Below are 16,170 nucleotides of genomic sequence, written 5' to 3'. Positions count from 1 at the left end.
TACATAACCCTGTAACAATAGCAGTGATCCCAACACCTGTCCTCCCCTATACACAGGGATAATACCCGAACACATATATACCCTGCAGTACAATCCTCACATGTACTCCTATTCCTGAACCCTCACAATCCTTCCATAATAACATTGTTCCTCATGACCTCCCTGCAATGAAAGCTGTGCACCCTCTCTCCTGCCCCCTTCCTGTTCCCCTATCTCCCCCTTACCTCCATATTACCTGCAATTGGAGCATTGTACACCTTCACCTCCTGAACCTCCATATCACCCTGTATTAGTACCGTACAAGATCGGTGTACGCAGTCTCCTGAATATCATCCAGCAAATACATAGCCTGTACAGTGTGAGGGGACATGAATGCCTCCCTTTCCCTGGCTCGGTTGCTCTGAGGTGAAGTTAACCCGCGCGCCTCCAACTCAGATGTAGAAGCCCCGCCCACTTCCTGTCAGTGCCTGATGTCACTTCCAGGTCCTTGTACTGGATTGGGACTAGCCGCTACCCTGCAGGAATTCCTGGTGTCAGCCTCTGGCGGAGGCCCGGTATTCGCTTAGTGAAGGCACGGCATGTCTGCCTCCTCCGCTGACATGATTGAAACCCCTCCAGTGCTCAACTTTGAGGAGATCGACTACAAGGAGATTGAAGTGGAAGAGGTGAGTTGCAGAGGCGACTTGTAGCTGGATTGGGGACACTGTGCCTTGTTATGGCTTTCCTTGTCATTGTCACCTGTGTTGTCACAATTGTGTCCTCCTGGAGCTGTCACCCCTATAGCTCGTTGTCACTACAGAGGAAAGCATACAGATAACCATACTATAGATTGGGGGGTCTGGGACATTGTGGTGTGATCACTCCATTTCAAACATGCATGATTATTTTTCAATTTAAACTTATTAAAAGTATTTTTTTAACGTATGCAAAGCATAAAAGTCACAGTGGTGGATGTCAACCTATGAGGTATACGGGGCCCGACCTGTGGCTCCGGACATCAGAGACCAGCAACATACCAGAGCTGTCATTCTCCACCAGGGATCTTCCAGGAGATGTCCAGGGTTCCATGGTCTGTGGCCGATTGGCTTCCGATCTGATGATACCTCTTTTGTTCTTAGGCCAGCGCCACTTGGCAAAGTTAGCGGCATGATGCCAATGATTGGGAAGAATGGCTCCGTGACCACCATTGTGAAAGGGGCCCTATTCCCACCAATGTGATGATCATTCTTTGACACTGACCCTCAACAAATTCATTTCAGTGGAGGATCCTTAAAACCTGGAAAGGCTGTGAACATGGGAGACTATGGTTTGGTTGGATCAATGTTGTAGAACAGCGGTTGCCAACCTTTCGGACCTCACAGACCACTAAATTCATAATTTTAAATCCTGCAGACCTTTAATTTGATTTTTTTTTATAAAGATAAATACATTTGTAAAATAATATTCTTCCTAATGGTGCCTGACAAGGACAGTGGGGGCTCTGTTTGATCCGCTCACCGTTAAGTGAAGTATTACTGTTGTTACTATTATTATTAGTTGCATTATCTTTGGTATTACTAAAGAAATGCAAAATATTTGTTTGCTTTTTCTCACTCATTATGGCTTTATTTCATTTGAATTTAAGACCAAACAAGAAATGATAGTTATCAAAGTCAAACTATTTGATGTCATTAAATATAATAGTTAAAGAAAATACACAGGTAATCTCATACTTACCTAAAAGGGCATCTGGGAAAAAAATAAAATAAAACAATCGAATGAGAATCGGTATTCGCAGAGCGGGGTGACTGTAGTAATGGTGGAAATAATACTGAAGCGTACGGCTCAGTTGTCTCATACAACTTAAAGACTACGCTGACGTCACGCTGCGCCTCCCCTGTTTTTCCCTCACTAGTACAGTTCTTGAATTTAGTGCAATATAAAGGTGAAAATTGTCATTCAGAATATAGGAATTTATTAGAATATTATGTTTGTTTTATTGTTAATAAAACATAAAAATTGCAAATAATGTCCAAATTTTTCCGTGGACCACCAAAATGTTCTCGTGGACTGGACAACGATTGGAAATCCTGCTGTTCTCTTTTCACAAATCAATGCTTCATCCCCAACCACTGACTGTTCGGGATTTGGGGCCACATGTGGCCCAACAGCTGTAAGGTGGGCACCAGAGGTCAGAAGTCCAAGTATCCCCTTTCCTAAATTCTGATAGATATATATATATATATATATATAGGGTTTTATTGTGCAGGGCTGTTATCTAACGTTTATAGCTTTGGTACCTTAAAGAAAAAAATGTATTTCTATAAGACAATATTGTCTGTGTTTTTTAAGAGCAACATGACATACAACCTGTTCGTTTAATACAACCAACATGAAAGTATTTAAACGTTTTACATGGTAATGGTTTGTGCCAGGGCTTTTAAAATAACTGTGGTGGTCCACATTGTTATTATAGAGGTCCCCCCCGGCATCATTAAAGGGCCGCATATAACATTCAGCGAACGTGTCTCTATGTAAGCTGTCAGAGACTACACGCTGGCATGGAATTTGTTGGGGCCATGCTTCAGGAGATGGACAGAATGAAGACCTGTTATGGGACTGACAAAGCCCATGCCTATTGCAGTCCCTATACAAGTCAATGCATCCATATTTGTTCTCTCCACAGTTGTCCTAAAAATAATTTGTATGCCAAATTTAATATTTTCCTCAGCAAGATATGTTATAAAAGATAGGGGAGAAATATACAAAAGAATATATGTCATAGAAAAGAGGGTTGTGAAAGCAAAGGAATAGGTTAATTACTGAGAGAGTGTAAAGCAGCGGTCGCCAACCAGTGCACTGTGGGAAAATTTTAGTGGTCTGCGGCTCTGGTCATTGTGTCCCCCCCAGTGGGGTCAGGAGGAGGATGACCCCGTTAGGGGGGGACACACCAGCCAGAATCATGTCTTCCGTATTCAACGCAGGCTCGGCATTGGGCAGGTTGTGTCTCTGCCTCTGGGGGAAGTCCCGTCCACTTTGAGTGACACACGGCTCCCCGCCCATGCCGCGGTCCATAGTCCATAAATTTAGTAGTCCGTGAGGTCCAAAAGGTTGGCGACCACTGGTATACTTTGCTTTAAGCAAGAACACTGGCCTTAAGCAAGCACCAACAGACCACTTTTCAAGCCCTATAGTAAGTGTCATAGGGTCAGATGTGACTCAGGTCTCAGGTTTGGCAACACGGCTTTAAAGGAAAAAGTTTTCCCAAAAGAAATTTTGAGTTTGTTGATCCAGGAATTGTCTTCTGCGAAACCCTAAACAGAAAATCACAGGCCAAAACAATCTTCAAGATCACCATCCCCTGTAGGTGCAAACAGCTCACATTGTGGTACAGAGACTAGCAGGGAGTCACTAATGAGATGAATATTAGGAGATGTCTGGGGGGGACAGACACTGTCAGTTTAAGAAGGTCCTCTGCAGAGATCCTCTGACCCCCTATATATAAATATATCTCCTAGCCCATTGCCTTAACATTCCATTTCCTAACATTTCCATTAAGCTATTAGATTAGCAATTGGCTGAGTAAATTAATCTCATCAAACTTTAGTTCATGTAGTGCTTGTCAGTTTGTGTTGGTAAGGGCCTGAACACTATTTCTTGTTCAGCCATAAATGGCCAGATTGGGCAAACATTCTCTGATGTTATTAGGAATCTTTACGTTTTATTATAAAGTTATAGGGCACTGATGAAGATTACTGGAAAAAGAGTTTCACTGGATGTATTTGTGTAACACATGTCCAAGCTGCATTGCTGAACTGCACAAAGGAACGTCCAGGCACAGAACCGGTCCTGAAATATAATCCATTACTCAAAAAAAATGCAAAAATCACCAGAAGTTTTGTTCCAGAGTGAGAATTCTACTGGTGGTTTGGATGCTTGACCAATTTGTTTGGTTTGGGGTCCTCACCCATGGTAGCCCCATAGAGAATAAATAAGGGCAGCAGTGGGCGATACAATACCACTCAATGCCACCCACTTTTAAATCTGCAGATGCTGGTTCTTTCAGGAATGCTTGATTCCAGAGGCAAGTCTTAATCCAACCTGATGATATAGCATTTGTTATAGCAAAAAAAAAAATATTTTATATATAATTCCTATTATAGTCTTTGTTTTACAAGTACACTTAACTCATAACAAAATCATTCCAAAAATGCTGTGGGTTTATTCTGTGAGAAAGCTGCTTGTTTGGAGGCACAGTTTGTCAGAATCAAACTTTGGCTTGACCAGTCCCAGTGTAATTTGACTTTAAATAACCCTAATCAAATTAAATGATATGGCAATTCCCCAACATGGTTCAGTGCATGTTGAAAGCAGTGAAAGAGGAAATAAGTCATAAACACACCACAATATGTTGTATAGGGTAAAGCATACTGCAAATTAAAAAACAAGTCATGGCATATATATGTACTAAAGCACACGATATGGTCTAAGCCCGTGGTCCCCAACCTTTTCAAGGTCGTGAACTACTGAATCTACAGCGCGGTCCAAAATCCAGTGTCACTGAAAGGGGAAGAAACTTCCCCCTGAGTGACGTAATAATGCCAAAACCCGTCCACTCTCCCATCGCAGGTCTAAACTTTTACCTGTGCCCAAAGTAACACCTGCTGGTGTACAGCAATAAATTCTTCATTTGTATTATATGTGATAACTTCACATTTTGCGAGATCACACAATTATGTTATCTTAATCATTTTTAATTGCCCCTGTTTTGTAGAAGATATAATACCAATACCCATCAGTCGTAGTTTAATGAGAGGAACATAAAATAAGAATGCAAATAAAGATGTCAGACTTTCCTGATTCTGCTTTAGGTTGGTGGTTTAAAGTTTTAAAGCCAGAGGGGCACAATACCAATAAAAAGACTGAAGACTTTCTGAAGAATTTGACTTAAAATCCAGCAGTTAAAGGCCATATTGGCAAGGTTGGTCCTTATTGAAGTGTGTCAGATGAAAACTGTTTAAATTTCCCATTGCAACCTGACATCTTCTAGATTTAATTCCTTTTACATATTTGCAAGTGTTCGTATGCTACACACATTTTGTAAGCAAACAAGTGTACGGGCAGACAGCAGTCCAGGTTTGGCTCTCTTCACATGAGGATGTAGCGCATGTATGCTCACAGTGCTCCATGGAAGAAGTCGTGCATCGATTCCTGCTTGTCACATATGTCTGTGTTACCTTTCTGCAGAATTTTTATCTTCTCATTATTTTGCCCTGGATGGCTTCATTGTCTGGTTTAAGTAACTATAGCGGTACACTGAGTTTATTTTCCTGCTCTTTCCAGCACAAACATAATTAATGGAAATTTTGCGGGGAAGAATATTTCATTACCTTGTGCCCTGGTATCTGCATAAACCAAGGTATATCAGTGTCCCTGCAGAGTGATTAGAGCAAACATATGTCAGATTTCTCTGACAGGGTTACCAGAACAGTTCATCAGGGAAGTACAATTGATGTGGTGTATTTCAATTTCATAAACTCCTTTGATACCGTTGCATCCACAAACCTGGAGACAAATGGAGTATCTTGGGAATGATTCCTAGAACAGTCAGATTGATGACAGATTGTCATCTTAGAACAAGTAACTAGTGTAGCAGCACAGGCGCCTATACTTTGGCTAGTTATTCATGGTCTCTAAGGAACACATTGCAGGATTTGGTGTGTCCATTTCGGGTTTCCTAAAAAAAGGAACATCAGTCTGTTTATTTATATGACCTGTCATTTTATTAGGTCCTATTTTGCCATGAGTTATTTCCAGATGCCCCCTCTGTTGTGTTGTCGGAGGAGTGCATGTACATTGTTATTAAATCAAAGGTTTACCAATGTTTCTTTTATTACAGACCTGCTGTTAATTTGAATAATGCGCTCATAATTTAGATGGATTTGTGGTTAATAGATAGTAGCGTAGCGGAGTTGGTAGCAAAACAATAATACTGACTAATAATAATAATAAAAGTGACATAGAAGAACTGAGGATTAACAAATCGGAGTACAATTTTGGTGCACCTAAAGTGTACCTTTCACCTGGTGGGCACTGCAAATGACTTTGTTGACAAAAACCTTTGTTTAGTGAATTTTTTAGGCTGCCAATCTCTGTAAAATGCTGTTTTCTGGGAGGGGCAGCTGCTTAGCTTTGAGTCCATGTGGTAAATCAAAGTAAACTGAATAATTTAGGAATTCACTGTTTTTTGAGAATATGACAAAGTTAAGTAAAACAAAATATACAATAATATGCAATGTTCAGCCCAGAAAGTTTTTTGAGCCAGGTGTAGGCGAGTGGCAGCCCCTGTGTTGTGACCCAACTCTTTAGTAACCATCCAAAAACAGCCGGATGATTACCTAAAAGTGCCGGGTGGTGCAATCGGCTAGAAGGAGCTGGGGAGAACACTGAACATGGTTTATATTGGGCAGCATGGTTGCTCATAGGTTAGCACTCTGGCTTTTGCAGTGCTGGGTCCCAGGTTCAAAAATCGGCTAGGACACTGTCTGCATGGAGTTTGCATGTTCACCTCGTATCTGCGTGGGTTTCCTCTGGGTACTCCCACGTTCCAAAAACATGCTTAACTGCTTAACCAAAAACAGGTTAACTGCCCCTCCCCCCCAAAAAAATTGACCTTAGACTGTATTAAAGACATATAAGGTAGAGACATTATATTGTGAGCCCCTTTGAAGGACAGCTAGTGACATAACTATAGACTTTGTACAGCGCTGCGTAATATGTCAGTGCTATATAAATACTGGATATTATTATGTATACAATATAATATTGTTTCTTTCCCTGTCTAGCTTCTGTATTTTTTTTTTCTTTTGACTTACTTAGTATGTGACTATTTTTTCCCTGCAGAGATTTTGTCTAAAGCATGGATCATGCATTTACCACATTATCTACTTTCTTTACTAATAGGTAGTTGGAAGAGGCACCTTCGGTGTGGTCTGCAAAGCAAAATGGCGAGGAAAAGATGTGGCTATCAAACAAATAGAAAGTGAATCAGAAAGAAAAGCTTTTATTGTAGAGGTATGACGAACAACAAAACATTTCATGTAAATTTAAAGCTATACATTAAAGGAAAAAAAATATTAATTTTTGTATTTTTTTTGTGGTAATAAGTAACTGGCTCCTCTCAGTGTTAAAATCATTAAAAACATGAAGGGTAATATTCCCAGGACCACAGTTTTGCTGCGATATAAAAATTTATGAGATAGTCCATACGTCTGGTGCTTATTATTACCCGTCAGTGAGTGCTTCAATAAAGCTTGTTGCAGGTTCTCGGTTCTGATATTAAATGCTAAATATAATTCACATTGAAAGGTCTCAGACACAGCCCATTTAAATAATGCTATTATTATTGCATAGGGTTGTTTTTATTTACTTGAAAGAATGTTACTTAGGTTTTTTACACCACTTGTTTACTTGTTGAATTCATGGTCCCAGGTCTTGACCTTTGGCTACATACAAACTTTAGATTTTTGTAATTGGAAAGGATCTTTCACAATCCTTTCCAACAACAAAAGACTGAAAGATGCATGAATGAGCGCTGTACATACAGCGCCATTCTGCTCTATGGAGAGGGGAGGGGTGGAAAGGAGCGAGCGGCACCCCACTGCGTTCTCCCTCCTTCACTTGCATTGAGGTCGTTCGTCTTTCGTTGTTTGTGGATCTGCCAGGAGAGATACGTAAATGATGTTGGACGGCCTCTGTACACGTTGGATTCTTGTCTGACACTAGCCCTGAGGCAGGAACTGGATGAAAATCATCTGACTTCTGTACGTAGCCTCAGATATCTTTGCTTTAATATTTGTTTTTTATTTTTTGCTTGGGAGCCATATCCTATAGTGGTGTTAGAAATCAATTCTGGTACTTCTGCTGTTTTTCTATCGCTCAGATTGTTTTATTACTTTCTCTCAGCTTCGGCAGTTGTCACGTGTGAATCACCCAAATATTGTGAAGCTGTATGGAGCCTGTCTAAATCCTGTAAGTATTATTAATTTAGGGATATCTTAAATGCCTGCTGTTATTTAAAGTGGATTTATGTAAACTTTTTTCCCCTTCCTCTAATACTGTCTGTTATCTGATAATATATATATAATTTCCAGGTAAAAGGTCTCTTTATAACAGTTTTTAGGAATACAATATTAGTTTGACATATGTCATAGGGAGGTCAACTGCAACTGAACTCTGAAAGATCTCAGAAGAGTTCACCATTCACAATAGGAGAGGTTAGCAATGACTGCATAACTAATTCTATCATGACAAGTGTACTTTACACTGTATTTTCATTAGTTAGAACCAAAAAGCACACTAGTGTACTGAGAAATAGTTACACAATTGTTACATCAACATTTATACAGACAGTAAAAAGAAGCAATAAACAAAAAGGTATAAGATATACAAGATATATATACAACATTGTACAAATGAACACAGAAGGAAAGAGATAATGCAAATGTGGTTAACAGATAACCAGGCGATTATGATCAAGTAGGCTGTAGGCATACCATGTATTTTGATCAAAAGTGGATATAATTCTTTTTCTGGTATTAAGTGGTAAAACTGTTGGGTTCTTTGAAGTATGGAAAACCTAATAACTCCAATGAGGCTTCCACCCAATCCCACAACCCCTTTTATTATGATAAACACTCAGTTCTCACTGATAGATTGGATATACAGGTTGACATTCAAAATTCCAGCAACCTCCGGACCTAAGGAGTGCCAGATTTTCGCAAATTCTCGATTTTTGAGGGTTATACTCGCCTCCACACACAGGCCAGCCTTCCTCTCGCCACACCCGCAGTCATCTGACACAGTTCCGGGGAGCAGGCAGCAGGAACATCTCAATGTGTACTTAATGTAGCAAGCACAAGACCTAACAGCTGTTTCTGGAGAACAGCACCATCAAAACATAATTGGCCAAACAGTGTACTACAGTCCCCGTATTGAAAATGCTCCGAAATTCATGCCGGAAAACTGAAGAACCAGATTATCGATGGCCGAATTTTTGATTTTTAACCTGTACTTTAGTTTTTGTGGCTTGCAATCATCAACCACAGGTGAATAGTATGTTAATGCTTTCTTTGTCCTGCAGTTACGTCAAAATAATACACATTATTCTTTTGAGTAAAAGTGACATTTTGTACCTCTTGTAACAAATAGGCAGCCAGATCACATGGTCTTTACCTATCTGTCTTTGCAACATTAGGAATCAAAAACACTGCTTTTGTATATCTGCAGAAAGAGATTCCATTATAGTTTTACACATTATTTTAATTCAATCTTTTACATGTATATTTAAAATACTAAAAAGGTTAAAGTTCCCCTTTGTTATGTTTTACATTTCTCTTTGACTTTTGCAGATGTTTGAATGTTTTTTACATTTTGATTCAATTGAATTTGCCTGCTTAGAGAAACACTTATATATCCCCTGCTTGCAGTAATGTCTCGGCAATGCCTAAATATGCATGTACTGTACATACATCTATGTTCCAAATATTTGGTTGTCAAGGCAACTTTAATGCATGCACCTTTAAAAGCATTAGCATATATAAGTTCCTGTCATCAGGTTTCAGCAAAGCATTAGCACTTTATTTTATCATTGATCTGTGTTCTTTTTATGTTTTCTAGAATGCAGAATGCATTCACAGAAAGTATTTAAAGATTTTTCTATTCCATGTTTTAGGTATGTCTTGTAATGGAATATGCTGAAGGCGGCTCATTGTATAATGGTGAGTAATTTGTGATATTTTTTTTTTCGCTAGAAATACAACTAGAAAGTTGTATTCACTTGCATTACAATAAAATTAAATTTTATTCTGGATGCAATACTGTTTCCTAAATACATCGACTCCTTAATAACAATGTCCCCTATGACCAGTTCTGCCTCTTTTTTTCTGTGCCTCTCCTCCCTTACCAATGTCCTCATTTATTAGACATAGGTTGAGTAAAAGAGGCACAGGGGGAAGAAAGAAGCAGCAGTGACTGCTTGAAGCCAGGTGTTTGTATAGTAGGTACTGTGAGATGGGGGAGGGCTCTAATTTTAGTTATGGATTTCTTCATCTTTTTATTAATATGCATCTGTTTTTAAGGTACCAAAGTCTAGGCCAGAAAAAAATGTCAAACTGCTGTTAGGTGCCTTATGACTCCTGTTGGATATTTGTTTTGTACCAGCGGTGCCTTGAAAAAAATTCAAAGGTGCTATAAGGTACCATGAATTCAAAATGATTAACTGCTGCACTACACCCTCCAACTGATATTTATCTGCTCCATAAACCACTATATTTTGTAATATGTTACAGTATGATGCATTCATCTGTTCTCATGTTTCTATCTCGGTTTGCAGTTCTGCACGGTGCTGAGCCCCTGCCTTACTACACAGCTGCTCACGCAATGAGTTGGTGTTTACAGTGTGCCCAAGGAGTGGCATATTTACATAGCATGAAGCCAAAGGCTCTAATTCACAGGGACCTTAAGCCACCAAAGTAAGTTCAAAATAGCTTTTTGGTAAAAATGTTTGTAGTTTTTTTTTTTTGCTTTGGATGCATTTCAACTACTAATGTGTATAAATAAACTAAGGCAAGGGATTTGCTAGATTGCTTCATAGCTGGGATTCAGAGGAAGATTCACACATGGCTGTCACAAAATTCAATGTACTCTACCTTTTGGTCCTTTTAGATATGTCTGTAGTTGTAGGAAGTAGGAGTTTTTTAATCAAAAATCGTTGATTCCTGCGAGAAAAAAATCCATATACATAAGCCTTAACCTATAACCTTTGTGTGTTTTTCTTTCTTTTAAGCAGTTTTTAATGGTAATTAGGTGATCTAAACAAGTTATTTGGGCTGAAATATATATATTACCTAATGTGGAGCCCTTAACCCAAGCTATCCCTATGAGTAAACTAATTCTTTAAATGAGATGTTGCCATCTACCTGTACATTTTGAAGAGATTTGGAAAATTGTGTTTATTGTATGTTTAAAGATTGTACTGTAATGATTTTATCTCAATTATGCAGCTTGCTCTTGGTGGCTGGGGGCACAGTTTTAAAGATATGTGACTTTGGTACAGCCTGTGATATTCAGACCCACATGACTAACAACAAAGGGAGTGCTGCATGGATGGCTCCTGAAGTCTTTGAAGGTAAACCATTGTTTTGTAAATTTTCCAACAATGTGGCCCAGCTTGTACTATGTCATGTCTGTTTACCTAAGTAGGTGAACCTAAATAAAGACCTTATTTTTAGTTCTAAGCATAAAAAGTATACGTCATTCATTTAATAGCTGCATACAAGTGAACAATTCCCTATTGATTATTTACACTCTAAAGTTTCTGCAGCTCAGTTGGGAGGCCATTACAGCCATTTGTACCATTCTGCATGTGAATGCTTCTTCTCTGTGACATGCTCTGGGACTCCCCAAAACCAGGAGCACTCTGATACGCTTTTGTGAACCATCTTTCTTGTCCCATGTGTGTGATTGTTGGTTTGTCAAAGGTCCTCAGTAAGAAGAGGTAGTAAACCTTCTTGTGTTGTTTTTCTACTTCGCAGAGTTTATTGGTAGAACCGTCAATAGGTTAAACACAAGAAAAGCAAGAATCTGTGCTGTGTTTAGGTTTAGGCAGAAAAACAGTTTTTGAGCGACAAGATGAGACAGTTGCTATCTATAACTGTTCAAATGATAGCTTGTGTACCTCTTGGTCATTATATACTTTTCTATGGGAACATATAAAGGATGTCCTTTATTTCACTATGGCTAGTTATATGAAACAAAAGCATTACAGATTTACCTAAACTCAGCAATGTCACTTTACATAAAAGGGTAGACAAAACAAAAGGGTGCAGCGCGCCCCCTAATTCTCGATCGCCTTCAAAAATGAATGGGAGCGCAAAGCCTACCGGGATACATACGTCAGTCATTCCAAGAGGCTCTTGGGTGCTCCTTCTGCGCATGCCTGAGAATCTTAGGCATGCGCAGAAGGAGCCTTTTTGCGGAAACAGAAAAATTTGCTGATCTCACACAAGCGCAGTGAGATCAGCAAAATTTTTTTCATTCTACGTCACCCGATTTTTCGCCTGGGTCAGGGGACATAGGATAAAGAACCCAAAAGAAATGAAGAAGATGGCGGCGCTGGCTCTAGGACAGATGTTGGGACAACACAGGACCTGATGCGGGACACCCCCAGATAGGTCAGACTGCCATGCGGTATTGAAGGTAAGTGTTTTGTTTTTGTTTTTTTTGGCAAGTTTTCAGTTTAGTTTTGGTACTTGAAAGTACAATCTTTTTTCCCAGTATTTCTTTCCTTTTCAGTTTAGATGCCGCCAAAATTTGCCCCCCAACTTCTCAAACTTTAAACCTACTATTCATAAACCAATGAGAAAGTCATTTTTCTTTCCATGTGCTTTAGGGGAATAGCTTGGACAATCAAGTAACTTCTGCCCATATGCCTAGGCCATTCATTCTTTGTGTACTGAAATAAATGCATAAACAGAGGTTAGTTCTCTGAATTAGAAGAGTATGAGCAGCTCACATTAAAAGATGAAAATAAGCAATAAATATGTACACATACATGAAATGGGACATAAAAAAATGATGGATGACCCCAGACCAGTAGGGATCAAATAGCCTACCTACAGGTGAAGTCAGAATTTATACAACTTTGTACAACTTCAGTTTCCCATTTGTCTGAATCTACGCATTATGTTGCCACTACAAGGTAACGTCTACATGTGGATTTGTTCCATCTTATGCTTGGTTTACATAAGGCAATGTTGGTAATTTGACTTTGACTTTGAGGGAAAAAAAATTCATAGTAACAATGAACAACATAATGTAAAATATAGTACAGGCATCAGAGAATTTGAAGTACAGTTGAGGAATTCAGGGAAATGTCAGACTTGCAGGAGGAAAGTTCAACAATAAGGTATAATGTATAATTTAGCCAAAATTGTTTTGGATGATTGGAGCAGAATTTAATGGAGGTGAGTGAATGTCATCATTCCTAGAATAAACTTGGCTCTACCCACAGCCTTGATTTTTTTTTCTACCATCAGTCTTCTATATTTCTATTTTACTTAACCAATACATTTTTGCAATAATTTCCTTTAATATAATAATTTACCCTGACATTGGCTGATTGGCAGGTAAAATGCTGTGCTAAACCATATATTTTTTTCTTTTAGGCAGTAACTACAGTGAAAAATGTGATGTTTTCAGTTGGGGCATTATCCTTTGGGAAGTCATCACCAGGAGGAAACCTTTTGATGAAATTGGAGGCCCTGCTTTCCGCATTATGTGGGCAGTTCACAACGGTGAGTTGTTTCTGTTATTCCCTTTTTAAATATAAACTGTGTTTATAATGCGACTTCTTGGGTTATTACATGGTATATAGGGTCTTTTTTTCCATAGATTCAGAGATGCATACCTATTTGTGCATATATTTGCAGTCTTGTCAAGTAAAAATGCTGTACGTTGAATAGTTTGAGCATTTTTAGTTAGGTTGTGCTGCAGATCTGCATTTGTTTTCTGGAGCTGGGTGGGTTACGACATCTGGCATAAAGTAGAACACTGTATTGTAAAATTAGTTTGTTGTATTGTTTTGCTGAACTGCTCTTTCTAAGTACATTTAAACCGCCCATGATGCCCCTGCTGCACACTAAAACTCTGAGCTGTTACTTTGTTTTATCTTCTGGCCAATATGCTTTTCAAGTTAATGGCCCACCATACAGTGAGCCCTCATAGACTTATATGAAGCCATCTCCTAAGAGTATCCAGTCGAGTGAGGCACCGTCAATGTTGAAAGGGCATTTGAGCCAAATAAGGATAAAAAGAGAGTATCGACTTGGGGCAGGCCACAGTTAAGGTAAGGGGTATAGTGTAGTTTATTTCCTGACACTCCTCCTTTTGAGTGTTTAATCAACAAGGAGCTTTGTGCTCTTTCTCATAAAGCCTGTGTTATTACTTAAAACACCACAACAAAACAAAACATCTTACTGGAAGTGTTACACTTAAAGTCCAACTGAACTTTCAGTTCAGATCTGCCATATCATATACATATACACACAGCATGCTAAAGTGAAGGACCTCCTTTTTTTTTTTTTTTCTTTAAGGAAGAAGTCCCTTTCCCCGATTATTCAAAGCTGGAGATATTTAATCAGAAGTCAGCATAGGTTTTGCTAATTGCAGAGCCATAGGGTTGACTCAGCAAGTGGTACGTTGGACTGCAATGAGACCCCTACTTCCCCACAAAGAATATGGGTCCTTCTCTGCAACATGCTGACATCAGACAGGCTTTTTTTACTCAAGTTTTGGCTAATTTCTAAATAGAACTAATTGTAGAACTTTGCATACCTTTTGTTTTAATGCATAAAGAATGTATTTAGCTTATTTAAATTGAAAGTTCAATTGGGCTTTAAAAGTGTTTTAATCCATTTGTTTAATTACCTTTTCATATAAATTCCCAGGTACTCGGCCACCTCTAATTAAAAATCTACCTAAGCCTATTGAAAGTTTAATGACTCGTTGCTGGTCAAAAGATCCATCTCAACGACCTTCAATGGAAGAGATTGTCAAGATAATGACGCATCTTATGCAGGCAAGCTTTTCATTCTACATTCTCTTAAAAAGTATAGTTAATCAAATCTCTGCAAGATCCCTCTGCTCCTATTTTACACAGAAACTATAGTCTTTCAGTGTTTGTGAAGATATAAAAAAAATAATGGCTTGATGTTAAAAAATAGTTTGTTTGTTTGTTTAAAAAAAAAAAAAAATATATGTATATATATAATTTGTAATATGTACTTGGGTATAGCTTTATGGTTTTATTACATATGTAGGCATCTTTCTGCTTTGCCATGCCACACAATGGTTGTGTTGTACTGCTTTTTAAAAATAGGAGATTCTAAACCAGGGGTGTCAAACTCAAATACAAAGTGGGCCAAAATGAAAAACTTAGACAATATCATGGGCCAAACTTGAAACTGAAATAGCACCGCTACTATAATTCCCTGTGTCTATAAAACAATCCAATGCGGGGCCACAGGCGCGAGTGATGCCGGGAACTGTAGTAGCAGTGCTATTTCAATGCATTGGCGAGCCAGCTCCAATTCATATTTAGGAATACTTTGGGGGCTAAAATTTGGTCCGCGGGTTTGACAACCCTGTTCCAAACAATTCACAACCTGTATATCTTTTCTCAGCAGTTGAAAACTATATAAAATGACTTTTCAGAAGACACGCAATAGTAACTCAAAATGTCATAAGTGTACATGCTCTGCTTTCCACTAAAGCTGAAACTTTAGCAGTTATTTGTGAACTGGAAACATGCTATTGATAGAGTTGATTCTGAGGCTTAACATACTGGTAGCATTTCTGGGCCTTTATTCATTACCATTGGATAGATCAGAGAAGGGAATAAGGACTTCACACATTTCTTGTCTGGTGCAAAGGTTATCCCCATGACAGACAGTGACTGACAGCAACACAGATGGAAATTTAGGATTTTTGATCTACATAGAAAATCTGTTGAAAGTTTATACTTTACTTTGTTAAAAGGTCATTCTCTGAACAGAAAGTAAGGAGAAATATCTGTAACAGAGCCCCCAATACCTTTCCACAATCTAAAAGTCAAATAAAAATATTTGTGTATAGGGCAGGTGGGTAATGGCGCCAAAGAGCTTTTGTCCGAATGAGGCAATGTTGTTGAGGTTTGTCACAACTGCCTGTCCACATTTTTTACATATATTGAATGTACAAATGAAGAATTCTATTAGAGGAGCTAGCACAAGCTTTGGTTTGAAGTCGACAGGTTTATCCACAAACCCTCACAGCTACAACAGATTGCTTTTTGTTTTTTTAGTGTGCAAAAAGATTAGGTAAACTATCTTATATTCAAAGATTGTATTGAAGTTTTGTTAAAGAGTGTGGGTAAAAAGGGATGGGGGGGGGTCAACATAGGATCTGAGGAAAAGCGGAATTGAAGGAAAAGGGATATGAGGGAAGCCTAAAAAATACAGGGCATGAAAGTTAACTTGTTGTTCCTTATTAAATCAATGGGAATTGATGAAGCCTTCTAGTAGAAGACTATAGTTATGCAGACTGCTAAGACGATATATGTTATCAGTCGGGAAGCAGGTCTGGGCACTATAT

At 38.7% G+C, this 16,170-nt stretch overlaps 1 protein-coding gene across 3 annotated transcripts in view; it reads left to right on the top strand.

The window, feature by feature from the left end:
• The first annotated feature begins 475 nt into the window (after nucleotides 1-475).
• The window catches only part of MAP3K7 (mitogen-activated protein kinase kinase kinase 7), a 28,879-nt gene continuing 13,184 nt past the window's right edge, over nucleotides 476-16,170 (top strand). For 2 of the 3 annotated variants that reach the window (XM_072408649.1, XM_072408648.1), the window contains exons 1-8: nucleotides 476-665; nucleotides 6,943-7,053; nucleotides 7,945-8,010; nucleotides 9,713-9,758; nucleotides 10,373-10,511; nucleotides 11,043-11,167; nucleotides 13,206-13,334; nucleotides 14,487-14,617. In XM_072408649.1, the coding sequence (XP_072264750.1) occupies nucleotides 579-665; nucleotides 6,943-7,053; nucleotides 7,945-8,010; nucleotides 9,713-9,758; nucleotides 10,373-10,511; nucleotides 11,043-11,167; nucleotides 13,206-13,334; nucleotides 14,487-14,617 (834 nt within the window). In that variant the 5' untranslated portion in view covers nucleotides 476-578. Of the gene's footprint in view, nucleotides 666-6,942; nucleotides 7,054-7,944; nucleotides 8,011-9,712; nucleotides 9,759-10,372; nucleotides 10,512-11,042; nucleotides 11,168-13,205; nucleotides 13,335-13,558; nucleotides 13,886-14,486; nucleotides 14,618-16,170 lie in introns of those variants that run through there. The other variant, XM_072408651.1, reaches the window with a different exon arrangement.

The sequence above is a fragment of the Pyxicephalus adspersus genome, chromosome 4 (assembly GCF_032062135.1).
Source record: "Pyxicephalus adspersus chromosome 4, UCB_Pads_2.0, whole genome shotgun sequence".
Lineage (NCBI taxonomy): Eukaryota > Metazoa > Chordata > Amphibia > Anura > Pyxicephalidae > Pyxicephalus > Pyxicephalus adspersus.
Note: the sequence above shows the minus strand (reverse complement) of the source record. Positions and strands in the feature narration are given on the sequence as shown.